General features: G+C 37.0%; 2 protein-coding genes across 4 annotated transcripts in view; one reads left to right on the top strand and one right to left on the bottom strand.

Moving 5' to 3' along the window:
- Positions 1-3,808, top strand: part of LOC137181168 (synaptotagmin-2) — a 31,536-nt gene extending 27,728 nt beyond the window's left edge. For both annotated transcript variants that reach the window (XM_067586678.1, XM_067586677.1), the window contains exons 8-10: positions 113-230; positions 822-955; positions 1,150-3,808. In XM_067586678.1, the coding sequence (XP_067442779.1) occupies positions 113-230; positions 822-955; positions 1,150-1,365 (468 nt within the window). In that variant the 3' untranslated portion in view covers positions 1,366-3,808. The remainder of the gene's footprint in view (positions 1-112; positions 231-821; positions 956-1,149) is intronic.
- Positions 3,809-7,372: 3,564 nt separating this feature from the next.
- On the bottom strand, positions 7,373-14,057 carry LOC137181170 (protein phosphatase 1 regulatory subunit 12B-like). Of its 2 annotated transcripts, none has more exons than XM_067586680.1 (7): positions 13,693-14,057; positions 10,516-10,532; positions 10,219-10,357; positions 9,610-9,711; positions 9,122-9,172; positions 8,981-9,031; positions 7,373-7,791 (listed from the first exon to the last, which is right to left on the bottom strand). In XM_067586680.1, the coding sequence occupies exons 1-7, from the start codon at positions 13,792-13,794 to the stop codon at positions 7,705-7,707; spliced, it is 549 nt and encodes a 182-aa protein (XP_067442781.1). In that variant the 5' UTR covers positions 13,795-14,057; the 3' UTR covers positions 7,373-7,704. The 2 variants fall into 2 exon arrangements, with proteins under 2 accessions (XP_067442781.1, XP_067442780.1); XM_067586679.1 differs by having other exon boundaries at positions 9,122-9,175; positions 13,693-14,055.
- Positions 14,058-23,223: the final 9,166 nt, after the last annotated feature.

The raw sequence follows: 23,223 nt of genomic DNA, 5'->3' as shown, positions 1-23,223 counted from the left end.
GAGAGCATTTTGCACCAGGCAATCATATTCTAAATTGAGCAGTTTGCTGGTATTGTCTGATGAGCATGTGTGCCTGTCATTTCTGTCTCTTCTCTCCGTGCTGACTGCTCAGCCTGAGAAACTCGGAGACATCTGCATCTCCCTCCGTTATGTCCCCACTGCTGGGAAACTCACCGTCTGCATCCTGGAGGCAAAGAACCTGAAGAAGATGGATGCCTGTGGATTATCTGGTAGAGAAATGCAGTCATCAACTCAAAGTTACAATGTTGGAATTAGAATTTACACTGCAGCACTTTGATTTAGATTGCTGCTGTTTGGGAACACACAAGGCTTCAATTGGTGTCTCTACAATTGCATCTATGACTATGAATTTCTACTTTTATGATCACTGCAGTCATGACACAATGCTAAGGTACAAGGTGGTCAATTGCATCAACTATAGAGAAAGGAGGGCTCACCACACTTAGGTCCAATGCAAATATTTGATGTTAAAGTCAATTTTTTAGTCACTAGATCTTCATTAGGGCAACATTTTTTGACAAAGGAAATCCCACAACATATGATGACATCTAATAAAAATAAGCCTGTGCTTTGTCATGAAAGTACACCTCAGAAAAGCAGTTTACAACTGTAATTCCCTAGGTCCAAATACATAGAAAAGTCCACACATATGACATAACACAAAAAATCTAATGACAGACATATATTTTAGTGGAAAAAATGTAAGGAATTATTGTATAAACATCAGGAAAGCTAATAACGACAAGAAAATAACTTGCCTTTACGGACTCCATTGCTGATCATATTGTTGCTCTTTGCAGATCCCTATGTAAAGATCCAGCTGCTCCAGGGGGGTAAACGTTTGAAGAAGAAGAAGACTACAGTGAAGAAAAACACCCTAAACCCATACTATAATGAATCCTTCAGCTTTGAAATCCCTCTGGAACAGATGCAGGTACAGTGCAAGTCAAATCAATGCTTTAGGACTAGGATTATCTACTTCTACAGTAGATAATCTTCTACAGTAGATAATCATATTTAGCTGAGTTGTTTTTCTCCCTTAAAAATGTGTTTCAAATGAATCTGCACTTATCTGTTAATGATGTGATGACTTTGTAAATTACAAATTCTCTCTTGTGCCTTTCTTAGAAAATCTTGGTGGCGGTCACAGTGTTTGATTATGACAAGATTGGTAAGAACGACGCCATTGGAAAGATCTTCGTGGGTAGCAAGGCAACTGGTTTAGGTCTGAAGCATTGGTCTGACATGCTGGCTAATCCACGCCGCCCCATCGCCCAGTGGCATCCATTGCAGCCAGAGGAGGATATCGATGGTCAGCTGGCATCCTTGAATGCAAAGAAGTAACGTGCTCGACCAACCAGCTAATGCACTAACTCAGAAACCCAACCCCACCCCTACTTTGCATGAGACCCATGACTTAACACATGACTACTCGTCATGAAACCTGTGCAGCAAAAAAGAGACATCGTAGAATATCCGCTCATTCATGGTTAAGTCCAAAAAAACTCTTTTAAGCATCACATTTCACACGTTAGTGAATGCGGAGAAGAGTGGCATTGAGTTATCGGGTGACTGGTTCATGAATGATCGACTTTTGGTCTTTCTTTGATTTGAAGAAAACTTAGAAACTGATTCTTAGGGTGCTGACTTTGAATGAAAGTCTTGGTGAAGACAATGCTGGAATAAAGCTTTAGTTTAGTTTATAGAGCATGCTTTACTTACCTCCCCACTGCTCTGCATACATCATGCCCAGTATTGTATCTTGCTAATAAGTGTGCTATAACTTGCAATAGAAAGTACTGTAGTATTGGGTTATTTCCTGTTTAAGTCTATCAATACAAAAAGATTTAAATGACAATGAGAGAGGTCAAGGTCACTGAATGCAGTGGCCCATGTTGCAATATGTTTTCAAGAAATATCTGTATAAATGATTCATTTTATCAGCTCACATTTGAGAAGGAGAAACATACAGTACAGAAGCATACAGTATGGCAGGGATGACACAGTTGTCTGATGTTTGTTGCTTGTTTTGTGTTGCCATGAAGGCACATCTATGCATTTAGTTCAACACACATTTGTGTCTTCGGACAGATCTAACGTAGGACAGGAATACAAGGGTGCCTTTCCTGATATGACACTTTGAGAAATATAGTAGGCTTCATCTTTTGTTTTATTTATAGGAGGGGGACTTTGTGCTGAGTGAATATCATTCAAAAGTAGTCAGGGACATTGTGAATGTGCCATCTGAAATCTGTCTTGGGTTGTGTTGACCACTTGGATGTAAAACCTTACTTATCCATGAAGTAAGGTTGCTCGAAGGCTTACAAATGATGTTCAAAACAATTATGACTATGCTTCTTTTGAATTTTGCTGTTGCTTCATAAAACAGTGCCATCTCACTAATTTTATTTTATATCTTTCCTTGACTAATTTTGTGGTTTATCCAACACAGCACACTTCAAAACTTTAATTGTTTCTGGTGAAATAACATGAGGATTCCAGTCAGAGATGACATTTTTTTATAGAGAATTGGATTTGAACTGTAAGATGTAGCTGCACTTTTTAAGATAATGTGAATTCAAGTAAAAAAAAGCAGGTTTGTAAAATCTAAATACAGCAAGTGCTACATCAAACATATTATACAATATACAAATCCAGGACCATTTGCTTGAACCAAATAGAGCTGCAGAGTCGAGCATGTATCATGCCTCGCAGTACTTCATGTTGTTTGGAAATGCTCACTCATCAGCCAGCTTCCTCAACCTGGAGCCAAAGTACTGCAACATGGTGGTGTTACAACTTCATCACAGACATACTGTGTTAGTGTGATGTGCAGAGGTATGAAAGCAAAAAAGGTTAAGCAAAAGAATTTGAATTGTGAAAGTTTAATCACTGCTTAATGTTGAAATTTTAATACTCCGAATTCACAGCACTGTAATATTTCTATTTTTGAAAACCATCTCTCTGAATTTATGTGGTTTATATCATTCTTTGAGATTTCTGTGACGTAATTTCAAGCTGTGCAATTGCAAACATTGATTGTGCTAAAAGAATTTTATTTCAGGGTTTACAAATTCAGGCAGAAATTTCAAGTGTCCAATATTTCAAAAACTATTTTCAGGTTACTCAGATTCAATCAATCAGTCAATTTTTGATATAAAAATTCAAGTCAAGGCCATTCAAACACCAAAATTCAAAATGAAAAATTCAAACTTGAAAATTCTGGCAATGTTATGTCAATCATATAATCCAAAGCTAAATTCAAATGTGAGACCGATGAGAGACACTTCAATCTTCAATCAGTATTTGTCAAAATGAAAAAAAAATGCACAACTTGAAATCACGTACTAGAAATGTCAAAGATAGGAATTCAAACCACATAAATTCAGACAGATGATACTCAAAGTGAAATATTTATCCTCTATAATTTCAGCAGCATTTAAATCTCAACATCATCAGTAGTGCTTACATTTCACAATTAGGCATTCAGTTTCTCATAAAATTCTAATCATTACATGCTTCCTTTGCTTCCATAGAGGCCATGTTATGACCAGAAGTAAAATTAATCTACAGGATTGTGAGCAGCAGCACACTGATTGGTCCATTCACAGTACTTCTTCCTATTGTTAACATTATGCATCGCGCAAAACTTGTTAATAGGCTACAGCATGTATTTACAAGATGATGTAAATAGTAGCATGTTTTAAAGAGGAACCATAATTATATTGTGTATGTGTGTTTGTGTTCTGTGTCATTTTTGATAATAAAACTGAGTGAAAAAAAAGTATGCACTGACTGCAAAGTGTATGTATTTTTGCTGAATGGGACTGAATGTATGTCTGAATAATCCATGTTACTGTAGGGTTCACGGGCTCCTTTAACGCCTGGAGTTAAAGCAGGGTTGCTTTGTGTCATTTGTGGAAATCCCCTCAGTTTGCCATGATACTGCATGATTGTCTGGTTTTCTGTCATCGTTTGTATGTGTCGTCTTTGCTTAAACCAGTGTTACACTATGCTTGAGCTACAAGTCATGTAGTTATTGTTAATTTCTGCTTGCATTTGTTGTGTTGGTCACTAACCAGTAAAGTGTATATATTTTTAAAAAAGGAGAACATTTGCTGGCTCCTTGCTTTTCTATCTGTACCATAAGTGTTACCTTCATTTACTCCTGCCAGATGGGTGTCAAGTCTTAGTTTATCAAATGTAGATACACGACTATGACTTAATAATTGACTTGCAGCCCTTTTCCTTCATTCCTTCATTAAATTGCACCTCCTCATCTTATTGCTATTCAAATAAACCTTCTAGTAGATGTCTGATTATACTTTTTAACATAAAAAGTGAGTGAAGTCAATAATTAGCATAATAAATGGGGCCAAACTTTGTTTTTTATTTTCATTAAACAGTACTTTTTGCTTTGCTGAATTAGTTGTGTGAAATATTATGACTGCATATTATTGATGCAGTCCTCTTAAGTAGCTCCAGTCTTATAATTAAGCAATCAATAATCTTTTCATTACAAATGCCACTCTATGAATGAACACGCGGTTTAACTAATGGATTGCAATGGGATGAGCTGGTGGTGTCACTGTCTTGTGCATGCTCTGAGATATCGATGCTGTGTCTAACCATGACATTTCAAATTTGGGGATTTGTTTTCCCCGTCGGCTGTTTTCAGTCATTGTCATTTAGTGTTTGATAAACCTTTATTCACAATGTACAGTGCAGTAATCTTCATGACAGTCAATCTTTTACATTACAATGCAGCTATCTCTCTGTGTTTGAGGAGCTGAGAGGAAGACACAACAAACGCATTCCCCTTTTTAATATGTAGTCACATCACATTATTTTCTGCAATGTGTGTCAGATCATCCTTACCAGCTGGGTGTGGCTGGGCTCATTTGATGTACTCTTGTATGAGCTGCCACCAGATTCTGTCTGCTATTTTGTGTATTTGCAATAGGACCAACAGAGCCCGTGTTTGTTTGTTGATGTTCTGTTAATGGACTACATGAGTTTGTCACTTTTCTGCAATGCAGGCAACAAAATCCCATGTCTTCCTGAGTCTCAGAAGCTGTCTTGAACACAGAGCAGACTCAAACAGTGCAGAACAACATTTTCAATGCAATACTGCCAACCGTGCTGCTTCTATAGTGGTTCCTCTTTAGTCAGTCTTTAGTCCTCTAATGTGAACATAGCCATGATACAGAGCACCCAAAGAACTGATTATTATCCCACTCACTCAGTCGTTCACTTACCTAGCAACACAGACAAGGGAAATGCTTGAACTTCTTCTTGACTCTTGTTTTTGTCTTGTTGTAGAGGTGTGTCAATAGTTGTGCCTTTTTGTGAACTGCATGATCTATTTCTTTACAAAACCCATGTTTTCCAGCAAAAAAAAGAAGGAAAAAAAGACCAAAAAATTTGTGCTCATAAAGTATATCACTCTATGTAGAACTGAATTACTCAAGGGAACCAAAATATGGGATGTCATCAGGAGATATTTGTGTGTTGTCATAATGTAATCATAGGAAATAAAGTCATTTTAAGTAGCCTCGTCCAGTGTGGTGTGTAAATGTAACTTAACTCAGGGAGAAGAGAGGATGCTTTTCCACTAATGGTCAGTTGGTGGCATTGTATACAACATGTAAGTAAAAGGGAGCAGTGTTGAACAGCACATGTTCACTCACACCATTGATACAAACAAAATGAGTTGACATGAGAGACCAAATAAAATGCATCACAGTCACAGAGGTTTCAAGGTGTTTTTGTTAGTCTGTTCACCATAGCTTGTACTAAAAGAATCTCACAGATGAATGTTTGTAAAAGCATGAAGACCACTTTCATGGCCCCTTCTCTTCAATCAAACTGGTCATAAAATACTATGTTTTAAATGAAATGAAATAAAATAGAATTTAAACTGATATCTCAGTCAGTTTAGCAAATATCCTTAATTATTCATTTAAAAAATGGCTCATTAACTCTAATAAATGAGAGACAAGATTATTCTTAAGCAATGTGGTGCTTCTAAAGCATACATAAAATATGCTGATGAGTAGGTATTTGTGTTCAATCATGATTATCAGTAAATTTAAAGGATATGTCTGGCGCTTTTCTCTATTTTACTTATTGTTAACTAATCTCACCAAACCAACAAAGAACTCATCCTACTTACAAGTATTGTGTGTGTGTCCAAAGCCTGATATATCTTATTCCTCTGTGCTGTAGACCTAAGCTGTTGTCCAAAAACTACTAAAAACACGTCAAAGAGCCACACTGTTGCACTGGGTGACATGTTCCTTGGCCCAGGAGAGTTTTGGGCATGTTAGTTTGTTTAGAAACGTCATGTTTTCAGTCTCAAGAGGTTAGTTTTTGTACTACAATACACATTGTAAATAACTTTAGTACAAAGTTATTAATAACTTTAGTATAAAGTCATTTATACTAAAGTTGTGAAAGAGGTTGCGATATGTAGCACAAAAGGCTAGTGAGGCTCTGTAAACAGTGGCATCTGTCTTACACAGAACTGCTCTCTGGTGAGTGACAACGTGATCACTGTTACTCTTTGGAGTCGTTTCTAAACAAACTAACATGCCTGTAGTCTTCAGGGCTAAGAAACATGTCACCCAATCCAATGGCGTGGCTCATTTACGTGTTTTTAATCGTTTCTGGACTACATCACAGAGGAAAAAGACATAGCAGGCTTATACTTATAAGTAGGATGATTTCATTGTTGGCTTGGCTCTGCACATGAGATCTGTGGACAATAAAAAAAATATAGAAAATTGCCAACTAAATCCTTTAAGTGAGAATCCATTTTAAAACTGAATTCACACTATTCCCCTTGATTTAACAGTACTTGTACTATTAAAAAAGACAAATTATTAAGCTTCTGCACTGGCCATGAATTGACTAAATCCGTTCAGACATTTACATTCACATAAATCTGTTTTTGTGGTGGTGCTGACAGTTATGAGACAAAATGAGGGGCACTTTTTCACTCTGTGGCTACCTTTTATGCATTTGATTGTTTTTATGTTACATGTTAAGAGGGAAAACATGTCTTGGGCCATCAAACTTCAAGGTAAAGCTCTTAAATCAGAGATGACGCTCCCAGGATAGTGAGATATGCAACTCATCTATCATCTCCTGTCCCTGATAGCTCAGAGCCGGTTTTCAGGGTCTGCATATGGAAAGACAAAATATTTGCAGTTTCCATGGCAATACCTGCAATAGTTTGTCCATTTATGCATGCAGGGATACTGTTGATATGAGACTGCAGTTTCGTGAATGGCTTACTCTCGGACAATCTGTTCTTATAAACACAGTGTTTAAGAAAAAACACATGGACTTGTTGTTTGCATTTGCCTTTATATAGAAATATTTCATGAATATATGACTATAAATGGTATTTTCTCTTTGGGAATGTGTTGCTACTGTAGATACAGTACATTTAAAGGAAGCTGAATTTAAAACCATCTTTTTTTTCACACCTGATGTGAAATGTGTCTTTGTATCTGCGAATTTCAATCACTCAACTGACAATGAAAAAGCAGGAAGGTCGTCTTTTAAAGGCATCAGAATCATCACCTGTATCCTCATCAATGACAACAGAAAGAATACAGATAGTAGATATAAATACGGCCTCTGACACCCTTCCCTTTTCATCTCGTCCTTTTCTGCTCACTTGGACAGTTTAGTGATGACCCGGATTAAAGCTCCATTCTCATCCTTCAGTCTCTGGTTCTCCATCTTTAGATCTGCTTTAACCTGAGGGAGAGGGCACAAGACAACTAAAGTGGAGACAGAGGTAACATCACATGTTTGTCATAGCCTGAAGGGCCCATTTCCTTAGGGGGAACATTTCTAATCATTCTAGTTAACATAGAGTAAGAGCTGAGTCAATAAACAGCCTAAAAAGACTCACTACAATCCTATCCGACATTCCATGTGTTATTTAATAGCTCTGTGGATTGCTTCTTATTTATGGTTTCAAAATGCATTCATATTTTTTGGGTTGATACCCTCCTTTGATTAATTTCATTCATTTGATTTGTATTTGGGGAGTTCTAAAAGTTGCACATATAAATTATGGCACAAAAATGTTTCTTGGAGAGATCATAAACATATTTCCTCATCAAAACTATCTCGTTTTAATTTTTCTTTTGAGATTTTCTCCAAAATCCGCTCATAGTCCCTGACGCAAATGTGATTTACTGTATAGAATAAGAATGAAAATGCAATTGAACACAAGCCTGCATTATTTTTATTGTTCCCCACTTCTACTCTGGCTGCTATTCCCCAAAGTATAGTTGCTTTAGAAAAACAGATTAATCTGATCTCGACAAATGATGATGCTGAAACAAATACAGTGACGTGTATACACACACACACACACACACACACACACACTGTTGTGCATTTGCATTTACCAACACACAGACACACTTGGACCAGACTTACCCATTTAAATACTGTACATGTAACAGTGCTTCTCTGTTATGAACGTCTATTTTCAGACCCGCATCCCATATTTGTTTAGACCTCTCATTCATAGTTAACAAGAGGTTTTTGTTTGTATCCTCTTGGGCATAACACAGCAGACATTTGTGAACATAAGACTGTAGATGAATACTGATGGCTCACTCGCTCCAGTGTCAAAGTGCTCACACATTCCACAGCCAGCAGAGCATAATGGTGACAAATGATGTCAGCTAAAATCACCGTAGACAGAACAGCTAACACCACAGCACCGAGTCCCACAGACACTTTACACTGTTTGGATTTGATTGATCACTGTTTTTCTCATGCCAACTGAGCTTAAGCTTTTCCTGTGTAAGAGATGCGACCATATTGTTAACTATTTACATTTTTAACGGAGAATGAACGTGAATGCTACATTGAAGTAGAAGTGAATATTATGGAAAATAACGTTTAATTTATAAAACATCAGAATTACCTTCACTTGTTCTTCCATATCTGATATCTTCTTTTTAAGACTCCAACTTTCCTACAAAGAAGAACATTCAGTAAAGATAATTAAGGTAAATGAAGTAAGACAATTCAATTGAAAAAACACATTATAATGCTGAGTTTATACCTTTTTTTCTGTTTCGAGCATGTTGGACCCACATTCGCCCTTTCTTCCCTTCTGCTGCAGTGAAAGGTTATTATGAAAAGATTATAGCACAGAGCCTTGAAGCAGAAAGCAGAAAATTTTCATAACAGTGAGCACATACTGTATGCCTGATGTTAAATGTCCAATATAACCACAATCATCCCTAGAAACACCAAAGGGACTTCCTATTATCATTACGAAATTCAGAGCTAACACCCAACATCATTTACACTGCAGCTTCCTTTTATAGCAGCTATCTTTCATGTCACATTTCTTTCTCATTCCTTTGTGACTTGATATCATCACAAGAATATGTGGAAGACATTTCTGTCTGTACTGAAGAAAAATTGGACTCATTTGAAGACAAATTCTGTAACTTTCTGAATTGATTTTCCAGCAAACTTTTCCTTCAGTTCTTTCACATTTGAGACTGTGAATTGTGCACATTAACTACAGACTATGTACATTACCTGTGCTCTCTGCAGCTGTTCCTGAATCATGACGAGTTCCTGTTTACTTGTTTCTAGCCTGGACTTGAGTCTTTGATTGGTGGCCAGTGCCTTTTCATACATCTACAAAACAGCAATGCACAGTTAAGATTTCCAAAAGAATATTTTATCGTTTTTCTTTTTCAATTTTCAGCACACAGACAAATACTGACATCAATGGCCGCTGTGACTGTTTGTGTTGTAGTTTTTACTGTGTTATACTGTTTTTACTGTGTATTATTTCCATTTTCTTGTTCAACCAACAGTCAACACACACAAGGAAATTCAATTTACAACTATATTAAACAGACAAAAGCAGCAAATCCACATATTTGAGAATCAGAACCCAAAAATGTATCAAGCATTTTGGATTGATAATTGACTGAAGTTAATTTTCTGTGAATTGACAAATCAGTCTTTTGACTAATTATCTCAGCTCTGCTATTTATGCAACATTTTGTTATGTACTTGTATTTAAAATTTTTAAAATCAGAAGTGTATCATCCCTTAGTGGTGACAACAGAACACTCTCTCTACAAAACAACCATCACCAGAAATATGGTGTATTAACAAACAAACTGCATCACCTGCCTTTTTATAGTCATTGTTTGCTGTCTCTTCTTCTGCCTTTTTCCTTGCAGACAGTCTGTTCTCCCTCCGTGAGAAGTATGACTCAGCATGGTTTGTTGTCGTGTCGTTGGAGACGTCAGACGAACCAGTTGAGCTCAATCTGAAAACATTAGAGACGTATTAACAATCCAACACTCAGGTTTAGCTCATTTATTGTCAATATCAGAGTCATTTTGATAGTTAATGATATCCCCTCAGGTGATAATTAAAGGTGTCTTGTATGTATTGATGGTTTGAATTAAAGTAGAGGAACCTTACCTAGACAGTCTCTCGTGCTGAAATAGAGGAGAAATGCTTTAGATTTGGCTGTCTGACCAAATTTAAAAATGCAACAACAACGCCAGTATAAGGTTTTAGAGAGGACATTCCTGAAAATTTCAGCTTTACACAAACTTAATTTGAACTCTACCACAAGTTAAACCTTACATGGCATAAACAAGTCATGCAACCTCATCGTGACCCTGTTCTCTGTTTCAGTAGATGCTCATTACTACACAAATGAAGACATAACACAGCTTGACTTCATCGTTTGTTTGACAGGCTGTTTGGGCATGATGTGACATTTATTTAGTACAGTTTACTAAATTGTATTGCATTTTGTGCAGTGCAGACATTTCCCTGCATAACATCATAAAAGTGCAGTTGATATACACACAGGACATATTTCGTCACATGTGCAATGTCAGCAAGTACAATCATTATTAACTTGAAAGTATTATGTGACAAAAATCTCTTGTGCATTAGTAACACTATAAGGAATTCTTCATGAAAGACCTTTTTTCAGTTTTCCAAGAAAAGCTTTATTACACTCTGAAATACCAAGCTCAGTTAAAGAAGCAAAGAGGAAATGATCCCTCAAATAAACTGACAAGCACAAATAACTAAACACATCCAAAAAAGGTAATAGCTCTGGCAGCGGTCTTCACAATTCGATCATTATTGCCTGCCAAAGTTGGGAGGGTTATACAGTTTCTATGCTGACAGATTTTCAAGCAGGAGAGCAGAGTGGGAGCATCAACAACAGCAGAACAAAAGAAGTTCCTCATACAATGAAAAAATGAAGCAACATACAACACTGCTTCGATGACTATGAGCAGCAAAGGTTTGGATTTACATTAGCAGTAAGAGTAGTGTAAATACCAATAAAATATGCAGATGTAGCCTGATAAATTAAAGCAAAAAACAACATAAAGTGTGTTGTACCCTGAGCCACCAGAACAATTTCATCGCTACTTGAATAGATTCAGTCATGGATCACAACTAAAACTATTGTATGGAAGCATCCGTATTATGTTTTTTCCACTCAATTATTTAAATTCTCCTTTAATTTGTCACCTATCAGTACATATAGGCAAAGTATTACTTTGGATTGCATTATAATAATTTGGCGCCTTTGTCTAAATTGACTTCTACGTGCATTCAAACTCGATAAAAACAAGAGATGTCATCAAAATTGGAGGCGCATCCATCTCAAACAAGCAACTGAAAGTGTATTCAGTGCCACAATACAGCATTTTTCAACAAGGCAATTCAAAGTCCTTTAAGGCTTTAATACAAGATATAAAACAGTGTACCCGGAGGATAGAAATTATGTTGCCGTACTGTATATCCTCTCTGAAGCTGCTGAGCCCATCCTCTCCGTCCTTAAATGCTCTTTCATTATATTAAGAAAAGCTACCATGACTTGTTCTTTCAGTTTTATTACATTCACTGCCTGTGGCGATCACTTCTGCATATATCAGAGAAACATAGATGCTGAAGCTAAACATATTCCTGCTGACATAACCTATAAAACAATACAGGCAGTTCTGTTTTGCAATGTACTTTCCTCTTTTTTTGTACTTTCTTCATTGTGACTTCCTGTGACAGTCACATAAATGGAAGAAATGCAGAGTGACTTAAACAGTTACATGTCTGACTAAATCATGGAAAAGGCAAGTGGATTATTGCAAAGAAGAAACAGGCCTTTAAGATATGTGTAAACAGTGATATGTCTCTCCTCAGACATTTACAAGACCCTTGGATCCTCACCAGACTCTGATGTCAGCTGCTCTCTCTCTCTGGACACTTGGATGTGCTTGGTAAACCGTCATTAATGATATACAGCACTTGGACTTGGAAAAAGCTCTGGTTTAAAATAAGGGACATCATATATAAACAGATGCTGACGGAAAAGTAGGCTTTTGCAACATTGTCCCATGTATGTGAGCGTCTCCGTCACTAAGCTGTCCTCCAGCCTCACTACATCCCATGAGGAACTTCTTGCCTGCTGACCAGCTATTCCCAAGTGGAAAATGTGAGCTTCCCGTAGGACTAGCAGAGAGATAAACATCCATAAATACTGTGTCTGAGTTCCCACAAGCCAGTCCTAAGCACTCTATCCCTCCTCCTCCTCCTCTGTTCTCTGTCATCCTGTCTTTCACCCCCTGCTTTCTGTCTCTCGCTCTCTCTTCATCCTCTCTTCCTGTCTAATTCTCTCTCTCCCTCTCTCTCTCTCTCTCTCTCTCATTGATGTTCTCTGTGTCTCTCTATCCATCTGTTCCAAGTGGATTCTTAGTTTACATGAACAGATAAGACTAACTTCTTATCACAACTTTTCCTTTATTTCATTTTTAAGTTTTGTTCTGCCTTGCTCGGGCACATCAACACACAACTTTGTTTCACAGTTTATGTGAGTTATTAGTGGGACTATGAAAATGTTATGGGAAATAAAACACATAATAATAATCTGGGGGTCTGGGAGCTATCAGAAATATAGCTAAATTCCCCCAAAACTCTAAGTAAATATCCTAATCTAACCCATTAACATGTCAGTAAAGTTGTAGAAACAATTCTGTCTCTGTTCAGCATGTATAGTGTACAGTTTGATATATGATACACTGATCAAATTATCAAATGGAAACAACACCACATGTAGTTTTTGTATATGATTGTCAAGAGTCAAAAGTGACAAAAATAACTGTTTAAAATTATATCATGGCATTACAGGAACACTTGAAGAGTCACCGATTACTCCAGCTCTTGTGAAATTCAGCCTTTATATACTTTTTCTTCATTGTATTAAGAAAAATATTACAATACTGATAGTGACATTAGAAAAAATCTTAAACTAGATTTCAACAGCTGTCATGAGTAAACTGTGTTTTCTAAAAAAGGGATTCAAGTTCATTTCAAATGAAGCAGTAAAAGATCATTAAGGGCTACACATAATTTTCTATTGACTTGCTATATCATGAGTGCAGATTACTTTATTTATGTATTGTCATAAGGTTCAATGGCAAAGTATAGAAAACAGACATAAATACTTGCAGCTTGTTAAAGAGACATTTGTTTGACACCGGCTGAGCTTAGACAGTTGGTGTTTGCATTATGTTAGATGGCATTTCCTCCTTAACTAAACAGAAACTGAAAAGATTAAAAACAATCAGGCCTTACCCTCAGGCTCTTGGTGGTGGCAGTGGATGAAGTTGGAGAAGAGTCAGAGAGGGACTTTCTAATGCGTGGCTGATCTTTGTTGTGAGAGAGTTGAGATGACATCGCTGCGAGTTGCTATAGCCACTGCATGCAGCTGTACTCTGATCCACTGTCCCTCAAAAAGTTAAAAAGAAAAAAGTATTTCTTACAGAAAATACTGTAAGATGTTGAGGAATTATTTTTCTTTACCATCCACAGAAATAAGATCCTGATGTGGCTTTATCCTTAGTTAGCAACTGAAGTGTGATCTTCCTGCGATGGTGAGACATTGCATATCTGATGAGAGTGAAAGAACAGCACAAGTGTGAGAGCTGTGGAGGAAGTGGTGGGACTGGGGAGTAGGCGGGCTGTGGTGTATGTGTGGACACAAGGATCTGACAGCAGAATTGTTTACAAGGACTCTCAAGGGACAAAAAAAGCAAAAATGGAAAAAGTGAAGCCCAGTCTCATTAGTCTCATTAATGAAATGTTTTTTGTGTGTACTTGAAAGATGTTAAAGTGAAAATTCTTTACATTATCTGTGTATTTAATTTGATCAAAGTATTTAACCTTTGGGTTTTGTTGACGTTGGCTTTACCACATCATTGTTTGGAGTCCCAAGGATCCAACTGCTGCATGTGAAACAAAAACTCCTCTAAACACTTTTTTGCTTTTTTCCTGGTCTTATTAAAACCCTTTAAATAGAAAACTATTGAAGTCATAATCCTTCCCTTTGCCACAAACTGGGCTGCACATTTGATGAAGGTGGCAAAATACGTAAATCACCAAACATCATTATTACACCAAAAAAGGAAATATGTTGATGTTTTGGACCAATTACTCGAGCAGTCTGACTCACTTGTTAGAGCTCTTATGAACAAACTCTTGAAACTCCAATAACAGAATTCTAAATCTACTTATGTGGGATTTAGGAGGGGTAGTGCTGAGTAAAAAGTACTGTCAACACCAAAGACAGATACAAATCACTGTATTCAGATAAAATTCACTGTATTGACCCATATTTTACAACTGGGGTCTCTGCAAGAAGTAATGTGTTGTTTTCTGCAGTGGACTTCAGGGACATGTCAACAGTTAAAAATTATAATTATTATCAATTTTCATGAAATTGCTAAGTATCAAGCTAATAAAAACAAGGCTCAGGGACACCAAAAAGAACATTAGATTTTAATTTTGGTACTGTATATTTAAGTTTTGAAATCAGAGTCTTGCTAACTAGCTACATCTGTACTATTGCTAAAATAATCCCTTGTTTCAGTGGCAAGTCAACATTTCTGAGAGTGGAGCTGGACTTGTGATTCTGATGCTCCAAATTACACAGTGAGTTTAATTTTATGTTGTTTTATATGCCAATGCCACCAAATGATTTAATTTTTTAAAGATGATGTCCCATTGCTGTCTGAGTAGTAGAATATACCACTTTGTAACTGATGAAATTGTTTTCTTTTATGCCTAATGCTGGTACTAGTGGATTTAGTACTATAGTGGCATATACGAAACACATCAGTAATTTACAGTTTAGGGATAAACTGAGAGAGGCACCCCAGCAAAGTCCTGTCATGGAAGTCAGAGAGTCACACAAAAAGATGACATCAGTCAACCCTTGTGTGTTGAGTCTACTAAAGAAACTAATGGACTTTTGAGTGGGACTTTGTATAAGTCAGTGAACCCTCTCAACCACCCACACAATAAGTCTCTAACCCCTGGGACACACTGGGTGCGTGAGCAGCGCGTGTGCGTCACAGAACCTCTTGCTTTTCATTTCGGCGTCCATGTTAACAGGTTAGAGCAGCCACACTGCTGCATTGCTTCATCTAGAGATTTGAGGTCTCTAAACTCAAGCTACAAGAGCCAGCAAGATAGGCAGATCAATTCACACTGGGGTGTGAATTGATCTGCCTATCTGATCTGCCTATCTAGTACCATTTGGATAAACGACCCCCACCATTGGTTTTCATAACTCACCTCTAAGAGCCAGTCTTACATAGAGACGAGCTGGCACCAACTTTAATCCCACAGTGGATTTTGATTTTCAGGACTTGAGTGACCAACCCAAGAACTGATCACTGTGCAAACCAGCATAAGGCACAATACATGCTGCACAATATGCCATGCTCCAGTGACACACACACACACACACACACACACACCCTCAAATGGCATTGACCCCTGCCGTTTGCAGTCAGACCAAAGACAAGAGGACTGTAAAATCCATGGATTAGTTTTAGATTTTGTCTAAGGACAATAATTGTTGTATGTTGATATGTGTGTATATCATATGTGTGTTGTTATGTACTTTGGTTAGACTTTTATTCCACTACCTTTAAGTCAGAACATGTACCACTAACATAATCCCATCATCCATGATAACCCTATCATGTTTAGTACCGCTCTGCTTGTTTCACTGTCAGAACGCTAAAGCTATTATCCAAATTGCAAAATTAGGAATGAAGAAATTGTTAAATTGTAAATACTTTGTTTAATGGAGTAACCATATTCAGGAACTTCACCCGCCTGTCTGTGGACATGGGGGGACTGACTTTGCTCCCCCAGAACTTTGCAACCCCTGGGATTTGCCAGGATGCACCATCTGGGCAGGCAGACTGAAACTTTAAAATAGTGTCTTATCTGAGACTCTGTGCTGTTTTTGCCTTTTCTGTTTTTTTTAAAGCTGTTTTTAAGCTGTTTTAGGCGGCTCTTTTGGGCTGCTTGATGCTGCTTGCTGGTTCTTGCTTTCTGCCATGCCAGTGGAAAGCTTTCAGTTTGCTAGTCTGAAGATGTGACTCAGAGTATCTTCTGAATCTGGAGTCATGAGTTGAGGATAAAGCCTAGGAGAACATGAGAGCATAAACCAGGACCTCTCTTCCAATGGAACCTTTTCAAGTCCGGACCAGCCTACTCACTCATTATTACCAGATCCAGACTCCAGCTCCTCAACCCAGCACATTGGACTCCGTTCTCTGCAAGAAGCCACCCCAGGGAGCAAGCAAGTATTCGTACAAAACCTTCATCAACTTGCTTAAACCCTGGTGCTTTCATGATTTGTAATTTCAATTGGCAATTCTGAACTAAGCTGTTGTACCATTGATTTGACTCACTGCTTCTCAGGCTACAGTCCTCTCATCTGTTTATCAGGTTTCTCATACCAGCTACACAATAGGTAACTCTACATCATGCCTTCAACTCATTCACTAGCCATAACCTTGTGTACCAGTTTCCCTTTCCCTCTTGTGTCTTGTTTGTAAAATGTTGTAGTGTTAAGTACTTGTAGCTGTAGTATTAGTAATAAATGTGCATGTATCTAAAGTGGACTTGTTTGTGTGTTTCTTGTGCTTGCATCTCAGTCACTTAACCTTAAAAGACCTATACCCTTGCAAAATCATAATTAAGATTAATAACTATCATATCATGTCCAACAAGGAGGACTATTTGCCTATTAATGTACATACTCTAATATGAATTATGTCGCTGGACGAATAATTTCATGTTGTTCACGATAATAATTCACAATTCCCCCCATAAAATCATGAAGATATTTGAGTGCACAGATTCCTACAATACTTTGACTGCTATGTAAATAAATTATATTTTCACAATAAAGAAATCCATTCATAATTATGTTAAACTAATTTTGGCCATCTGCACCAAGATTTCACTTTCTATCGATAGGCTAGATGATCAGTAATTTAGAGAATTTTCACTGTATTAATGATAGGGATTTAATCATGTTATTTTATATATAATATGTATATTTGTTTGTTTTTTATTTTAAACTGTATATTCTGCATAACTCAGTCACTGTATTGCAAGTCAAAAACTGAAAATCACTCTCTTGCCTAAAGCTTGTGCAAAATACTGCACCAGAGTTTTAACTGGTTCCAAACATAGAGACTACTACATCACTCCAAATTAAGCATCCCAACACAGGATACCAGTCAGTTTTACAAATGGTTTTAAGATTTTGTTGATCACATTTAAAGAACAGCTTGATCTGGCCCCATCCTTAACCTTTTTAAACCCTTAATGTCCCTGCACTAAAAGAGGCAAAGTTTGATCATGCTCAATTTCTGTTCAAGCGGCAAACTGCGCTCCTTAAGAGCAGCCTCATGGCTCACCTCTGCCGCTGCTGTGAGGGTAGGAGGCAAAGTTGACATTGTGTGTACATATGTGTGATACATATTTTCTGTTTTTGTATTCTCAGGACAAGGCTTGCAGAGTATCACAGCCATCGTTGGAATTCTGAAAGGAAGTGGGTGACTTTCAATCTGCCATATGAACTTGAGGCTTTTTTTAGCATGCAGATTCACATCTGTATGTTAATACTGATTATGTATTAGCTTATTTGTTCATTTCTAGAAGGAATTTAGCTCCTGTTTTTTTTAATTTAGCCCCTATTTCCATGGCTAAGGAAAATTCAACCAATATTTGTCAGGGTTGGGGGACTCAAGTTGCATGACTTGAGTCGCAAATTTGAGGACTTGTGACTTGGTTGACTAACGCTGATAAGACTCGATTTGACTTTGACTTGAGGCAGCTTCACTTTAATCAACTGTGTGACAAATGCAATCCTTCAAGATCAGGTAAACAAGATGGTATTTTTCCTTGATGTTGCTTGATGTTTGAACAATTTCAGTGCTCTAAATTAATGGATGTATTAGTCTACACAATCCACAGCAGAAAAAAGTAATCATCAGATAGAATACTATGTTTCATTGTGTGCCAAATGTGGGTAGATTTTCCATTTGGCGAATAAATATACCAAAATAGTCATGTGTTACAGACCAAGACTCAGGCCAATGCTGGGCTGTAGTATAACTTGCAGTTTTTTTTATTTGCGCACTTTACAACCACAACAAAGGAGTATATGTAGCTTACAGTCCACCAACATATTTTTGCTGCTGTTAAAACCCACTAGCTTTGTGCTAACTACTGCAACTGGAGGAAGTTCCTCTTCTTCTACTACTTCTGCTTCAAAACTCTCACCTTACTCAAAGGCACAACCTGGTGGCAGAATGGCAGAAGTCATACAACATATCCATAAACATTAATATTGCATAAAATACAAAATTATGAACACTAGATCCTGGAAAACATGTTAGATCAGATTATTTATTTTTGTTCACTTAGTTAATTAATGTGAAGTTAATTTATAAAGTTAATCAACCTGCATAATGTTCTTTAGTTGTTCTCTTTTTCTTTCACAGTGAGAGTCACAGTGACTTAGGACTTGCTTGAGCCTTTAAGGTTAAGACTTGAGACTTGCTTGTGACTTGCACATGTGTAACTTACTCCCACTTCTGATATTTGTGACCATGAACTACTCTCTCCCAAAGCCACAAACCAGACGTAAGACTCAAATTTGTGATACCATCTGGAATAAAGTCTGGAGCTGCTTCATAAACAATGAATGTGAAACTAATTTTGTAGTATTTTTTAATACTCAAATAAGCTTTATTCTATAGTAATCTTTCATATCTGAAACAGTTGCTTTTAAATACTATCAAATAATAATAATAATAATGATTTAATAATAATTTATATAAAGTAAACCCCATACATTTATGGGAAAAGCCTGTAAATATATAGGAGAGTTGCTTGTAATTGCTGTCAAACAATGTTTATATAAAGAAATGATTATTACTTTATTGTTTATTGTTTTTGTAAACTATTATCACATGATCTTATTTTTTTGTACAGTATAAAACCAACATTTACCAGGGATTTATTGTAAATAGATTGGATAATCACATAAAAATGCAAAGAATGGCCAAAGTAAATATCCGTATTTTTAAAATAAATCTTTGTAGAATAACTTAAGGTTTTTTACTGTTATTCAATGGTAAGTGTTTGGCAACTTTTGCTGCCAGACTTTTTATAATTTTTTTATGATTTTTTTTTTTTTTTTTTTTACAGTGTATTACACTCTCCAGTCTTCACAGAGGAGTTTCTAAGGTGTGGTGATTAGTCGACTCCTCTAATTCATTCAGTCCTGAAATCAGTGTTTCATTTTCTGACTTAACCTTTCATCCCAAATTCTACTGTCTATTTCTTAAGCATTCCAAACAAAAGGTGCTTCTTCCATTATTATTGCTCACACTGACTCCCAGTTAATATTTCCATATTAACATTTTAAAGCTCAGAAAGCTCTGACCCATCATCTCAACTCTTTATTACGCCTGATAGTTAGGTGCTGCTACTTACCACAGTTATTCAGGGAATTTCAACCTCTCCTCTCCAACAAATGGGCTGCTGGTCATCTTCAGCATACTCCACAAACATTCTTCCTGACTCTGACGTCATCCTCTCTGCTCAAAAAAATCCCTCAAGCCCTCAGACTCATGAGGTAAGTCATGTATAGCTGGTGGTGGTTGCTCATTTACGATTTCATTACATTCATTAATTCCTCATCCAAGTTTGGCCTCCACTGGCCTTTAGCCTTCTTCATGGAATTTCCATCTCTCCCCTTTTTTCCATATCTTAATTAACAATTGTTCATGCAGGTGAATCACTCCTATCGCTAATTATGTTTACTGTGTAATTGTCTGGTACAGCGTACCTTATCTCCTCTCAGAATTGAATCATCCTTGGCATCCTGTCCTATCTTCATAAGGACCTATATGATTATGAAGATGCCTCACATCAATTAAGTCTAATTGCCACAATAAACACAATAAACACTCTTATTCACTTTCAGTTTATCTCTCCTTATTGAAAAGAAGCTTTGGTGTAAGTTCATTAAGGAAGATCTCTATCATCACACTCTGCCTTTAAATATCATGAGTGGACATTGCTATTTCCTTCTGTTCTATTTCTCCATCACTTCCACTTTCCCACGCTGTCAAAATCCCTTCATTTTCAATTCTGACATCACCACAACTGACCAATGATCTTTCTAGCTGTGTTACTTAGCCAATCAGACTCTTAGTGCTGCTTTTTAAATGTCATTGCAATTTTGCACTCAGTCTTTCAGACCTACAATCATAGGCACCTAAGCAATGGAGTAAGTGGAGCAAACGCATCCCCATTATTGAGATTCAGTCAGACTTTGGATGGAATTATTAAATACGATGACCCATCACTCCGTGCTCTGCGCTGTGCTTTCATTATTATGATTATTCTCTCATTTTCTCATACAGGGTAAATAAGAGCTGCAAGTTTACTCTAAGGGGAAGTAAGGTCTAGTCCTCAACTAAAATGGCCCTTTTAAGTCTTGAGGAGCAAAAATCACCTTTGAGTTCTGCATTAAAATAATCCTTGATTTGAGATAATGTAGATCAAAATAATCTGCTTTTGAAGTCATGATTATTCATTCCTGTATAACATTACAACTACATCAGCTGGTGGTGCTAATAGCTACCACAAGAACCTGTGTGAGGGATTAAATAGTTGTTGTGAGGCCATTTCATTCATACAAATTGTTTTTACTTTGTTGCAATTGTTAGACTTTGGAGGAGGCTTTGTGAGTATTGAGAATAGCAACCCTCAGGTTTAATGAGGTTTAATTAGACAAATCATATTGTGATGTAAGACTATTTCATTTATATAAATTGTTTGTCCTTGTTTAACCTTGAAGATGGCCTAGTAGCCTGCAACCCACTAACATTTTAGGCTACATGATGTTTTTATGAATATAATTTCAGATATGAAATAGCCATTCTTCTAACAATCATTTCCTGTCCTGATCCATCCAGTTATATACTGTTCTTGATGCATTCCTGGTTTTCATAGCACCCTCTAATAACTAATCTAGACTAGTGCAGGTGGCTGTTACTTGACTTAATCCTGACATCCAAGTTGTCCATCTCAGAGCAGCAGTTTCCTCCATCAGTAGAGCCTGAGAGCAGTCACACCAGCACACCCTGAAAAAGGATGCCAGGTTAGTGTGAAAGGCAGCCTGAGGGACTGTGTGCATTTGTGTGTGATTTTTACTTTGTTTTTTTAAAATCCTTTTTCTTTTTTGCTTTGATTTTGGTTTCTTCCTTTTTTTTTATTGGCCAGTGTTCCCTGAAAATTGGGCGATTTCCAGGGAACACACAGTCATTCAGGTAAATTGCGCTTTGAGCTTCAGTTCCATCAGAATGAACCTGAGAACAAAAACAAACATTACCTTTGTATGTTTTTTTTTTTTTAAAAAAAAACATGGACTTACTTTAAAAACACCAGGAAAGTGTTTGAATATTCGGGTCAAAGGTCAAACTGTCTCTTTAAACCACTGTGGAGACATCAATGCTGCTCACTGTGAAACTCCAAAATTGTTCCAAACCTCCTCCAATCTATCAAAAACATTCTCCAAAACTATCCCAACCTTCTCCAGACTATTCCAAACCTCAGTCCTTTCATTGGCTGTGCTGATGAATGAAATCTCTACATATCATGAAATGAGTCCTGCAGCTACAGTGAAATCTAAAAAGATTAAATATTCGTATATGGTCTGGTGAGAGTTCTTAAGAATAATGAGGCTGCCACTGACTAAACACAGAATCAAAAGAGAATTTTCTCTGTAAATCAGTGAAAACACACTTGCAGTCTGCAGACACAGAGACGACTGGACGGATGAAGTTTGACAAACTGTGGGTGTAACCTGATTACTTATGATACCTTTTGTACTTTTGGAGCAATTTAAGTCACAAGTGAAGGCTTTTATAGCAGCTTTCAGATCTCATCAGCATGTGACAGCATCAGGCACAGGGGAGAGCAGAGATATTTTTAGACCAGAAAAAAATGTAAACATGTCTCACTCCCACAGTTTAGCAGATCAAGCATATATCACACCTCAAAATGTTGCCACAAGCCTCCTCTCGCTCAAAATGTAAATATATTTCCCATAGGAGTAATAGTTTTTAAAATCTAAACCTTAATTAATCTCATTGACTGCAATAAAAACTGCAGGTGGTCCTTCCTGTTTTTTAAACTTGCAGATTCTCTCTTCCCTCAAACACTGTGTACATATATTATACATTTTCATCCTCAGCTAGTCCTGCTGCCACTAATGATGTACAAATCTCTAAACTTGAAGCTTCAGTTTCAGGGATCCCCCACTGGCTCTGTGGTTAAGCCCTGGTAACGGTCAGCTTTCCCGGTTAAATTGCAAGGTTTAATACCGTCTCAGGGCAGTGCTCCTCATAACATTGCTCTTATGAACAAATTTGCTTTAAATATTGTATCATGTACCATCATTCAATGTGACTATTTAATATTATTATATAGAACTATAAAGAAGCCATGATGAAGAGAGATATGCATATTGATAAAGAGTCATATTTGGCCATCAGGTAGTGCTATACACAAAAAGTACAGTGGTTAAAAATGTTGTCATGTTAGTGCCCTGTTTAGATCCCAAGATTGTGAGTTCGATCCCTGCTAGCATTCAGTAGAGCTGAAGGTGACAAAAATGCAGATGCATACAGGTGCTCCTTATCTCCTGATTACTGATAGTGGCATAGACTGTCACAGACACAAACACCCTTCGTCACTTTTTCTCCTCCTCTCTTCATA

This window comes from Thunnus thynnus, chromosome 4 (genome assembly GCF_963924715.1).
Source record: "Thunnus thynnus chromosome 4, fThuThy2.1, whole genome shotgun sequence".
NCBI lineage: Eukaryota > Metazoa > Chordata > Actinopteri > Scombriformes > Scombridae > Thunnus > Thunnus thynnus.
This window is presented reverse-complemented; position numbering and strand designations above follow the sequence as displayed.

Bases quoted from the DNA above. Each gene is read 5' to 3' on its own strand.
- LOC137181170 (XM_067586679.1), bottom strand. From the start codon at position 13,794: ATGTCATCTCAACTCTCTCACAACAAAGATCAGCCACGCATTAGAAAG. The intron at 9,176-9,609 runs GTAATGTACATA...CTTTCACTGCAG, and splicing joins AACAGCTGCAGAGAGCACAG to CAGAAGGGAAGAAAGGGCGA. The intron at 7,792-8,980 runs GTAATTCTGATG...CCTCTCCCTCAG, and splicing joins ATATGGAAGAACAAGTGAAG to GTTAAAGCAGATCTAAAGAT.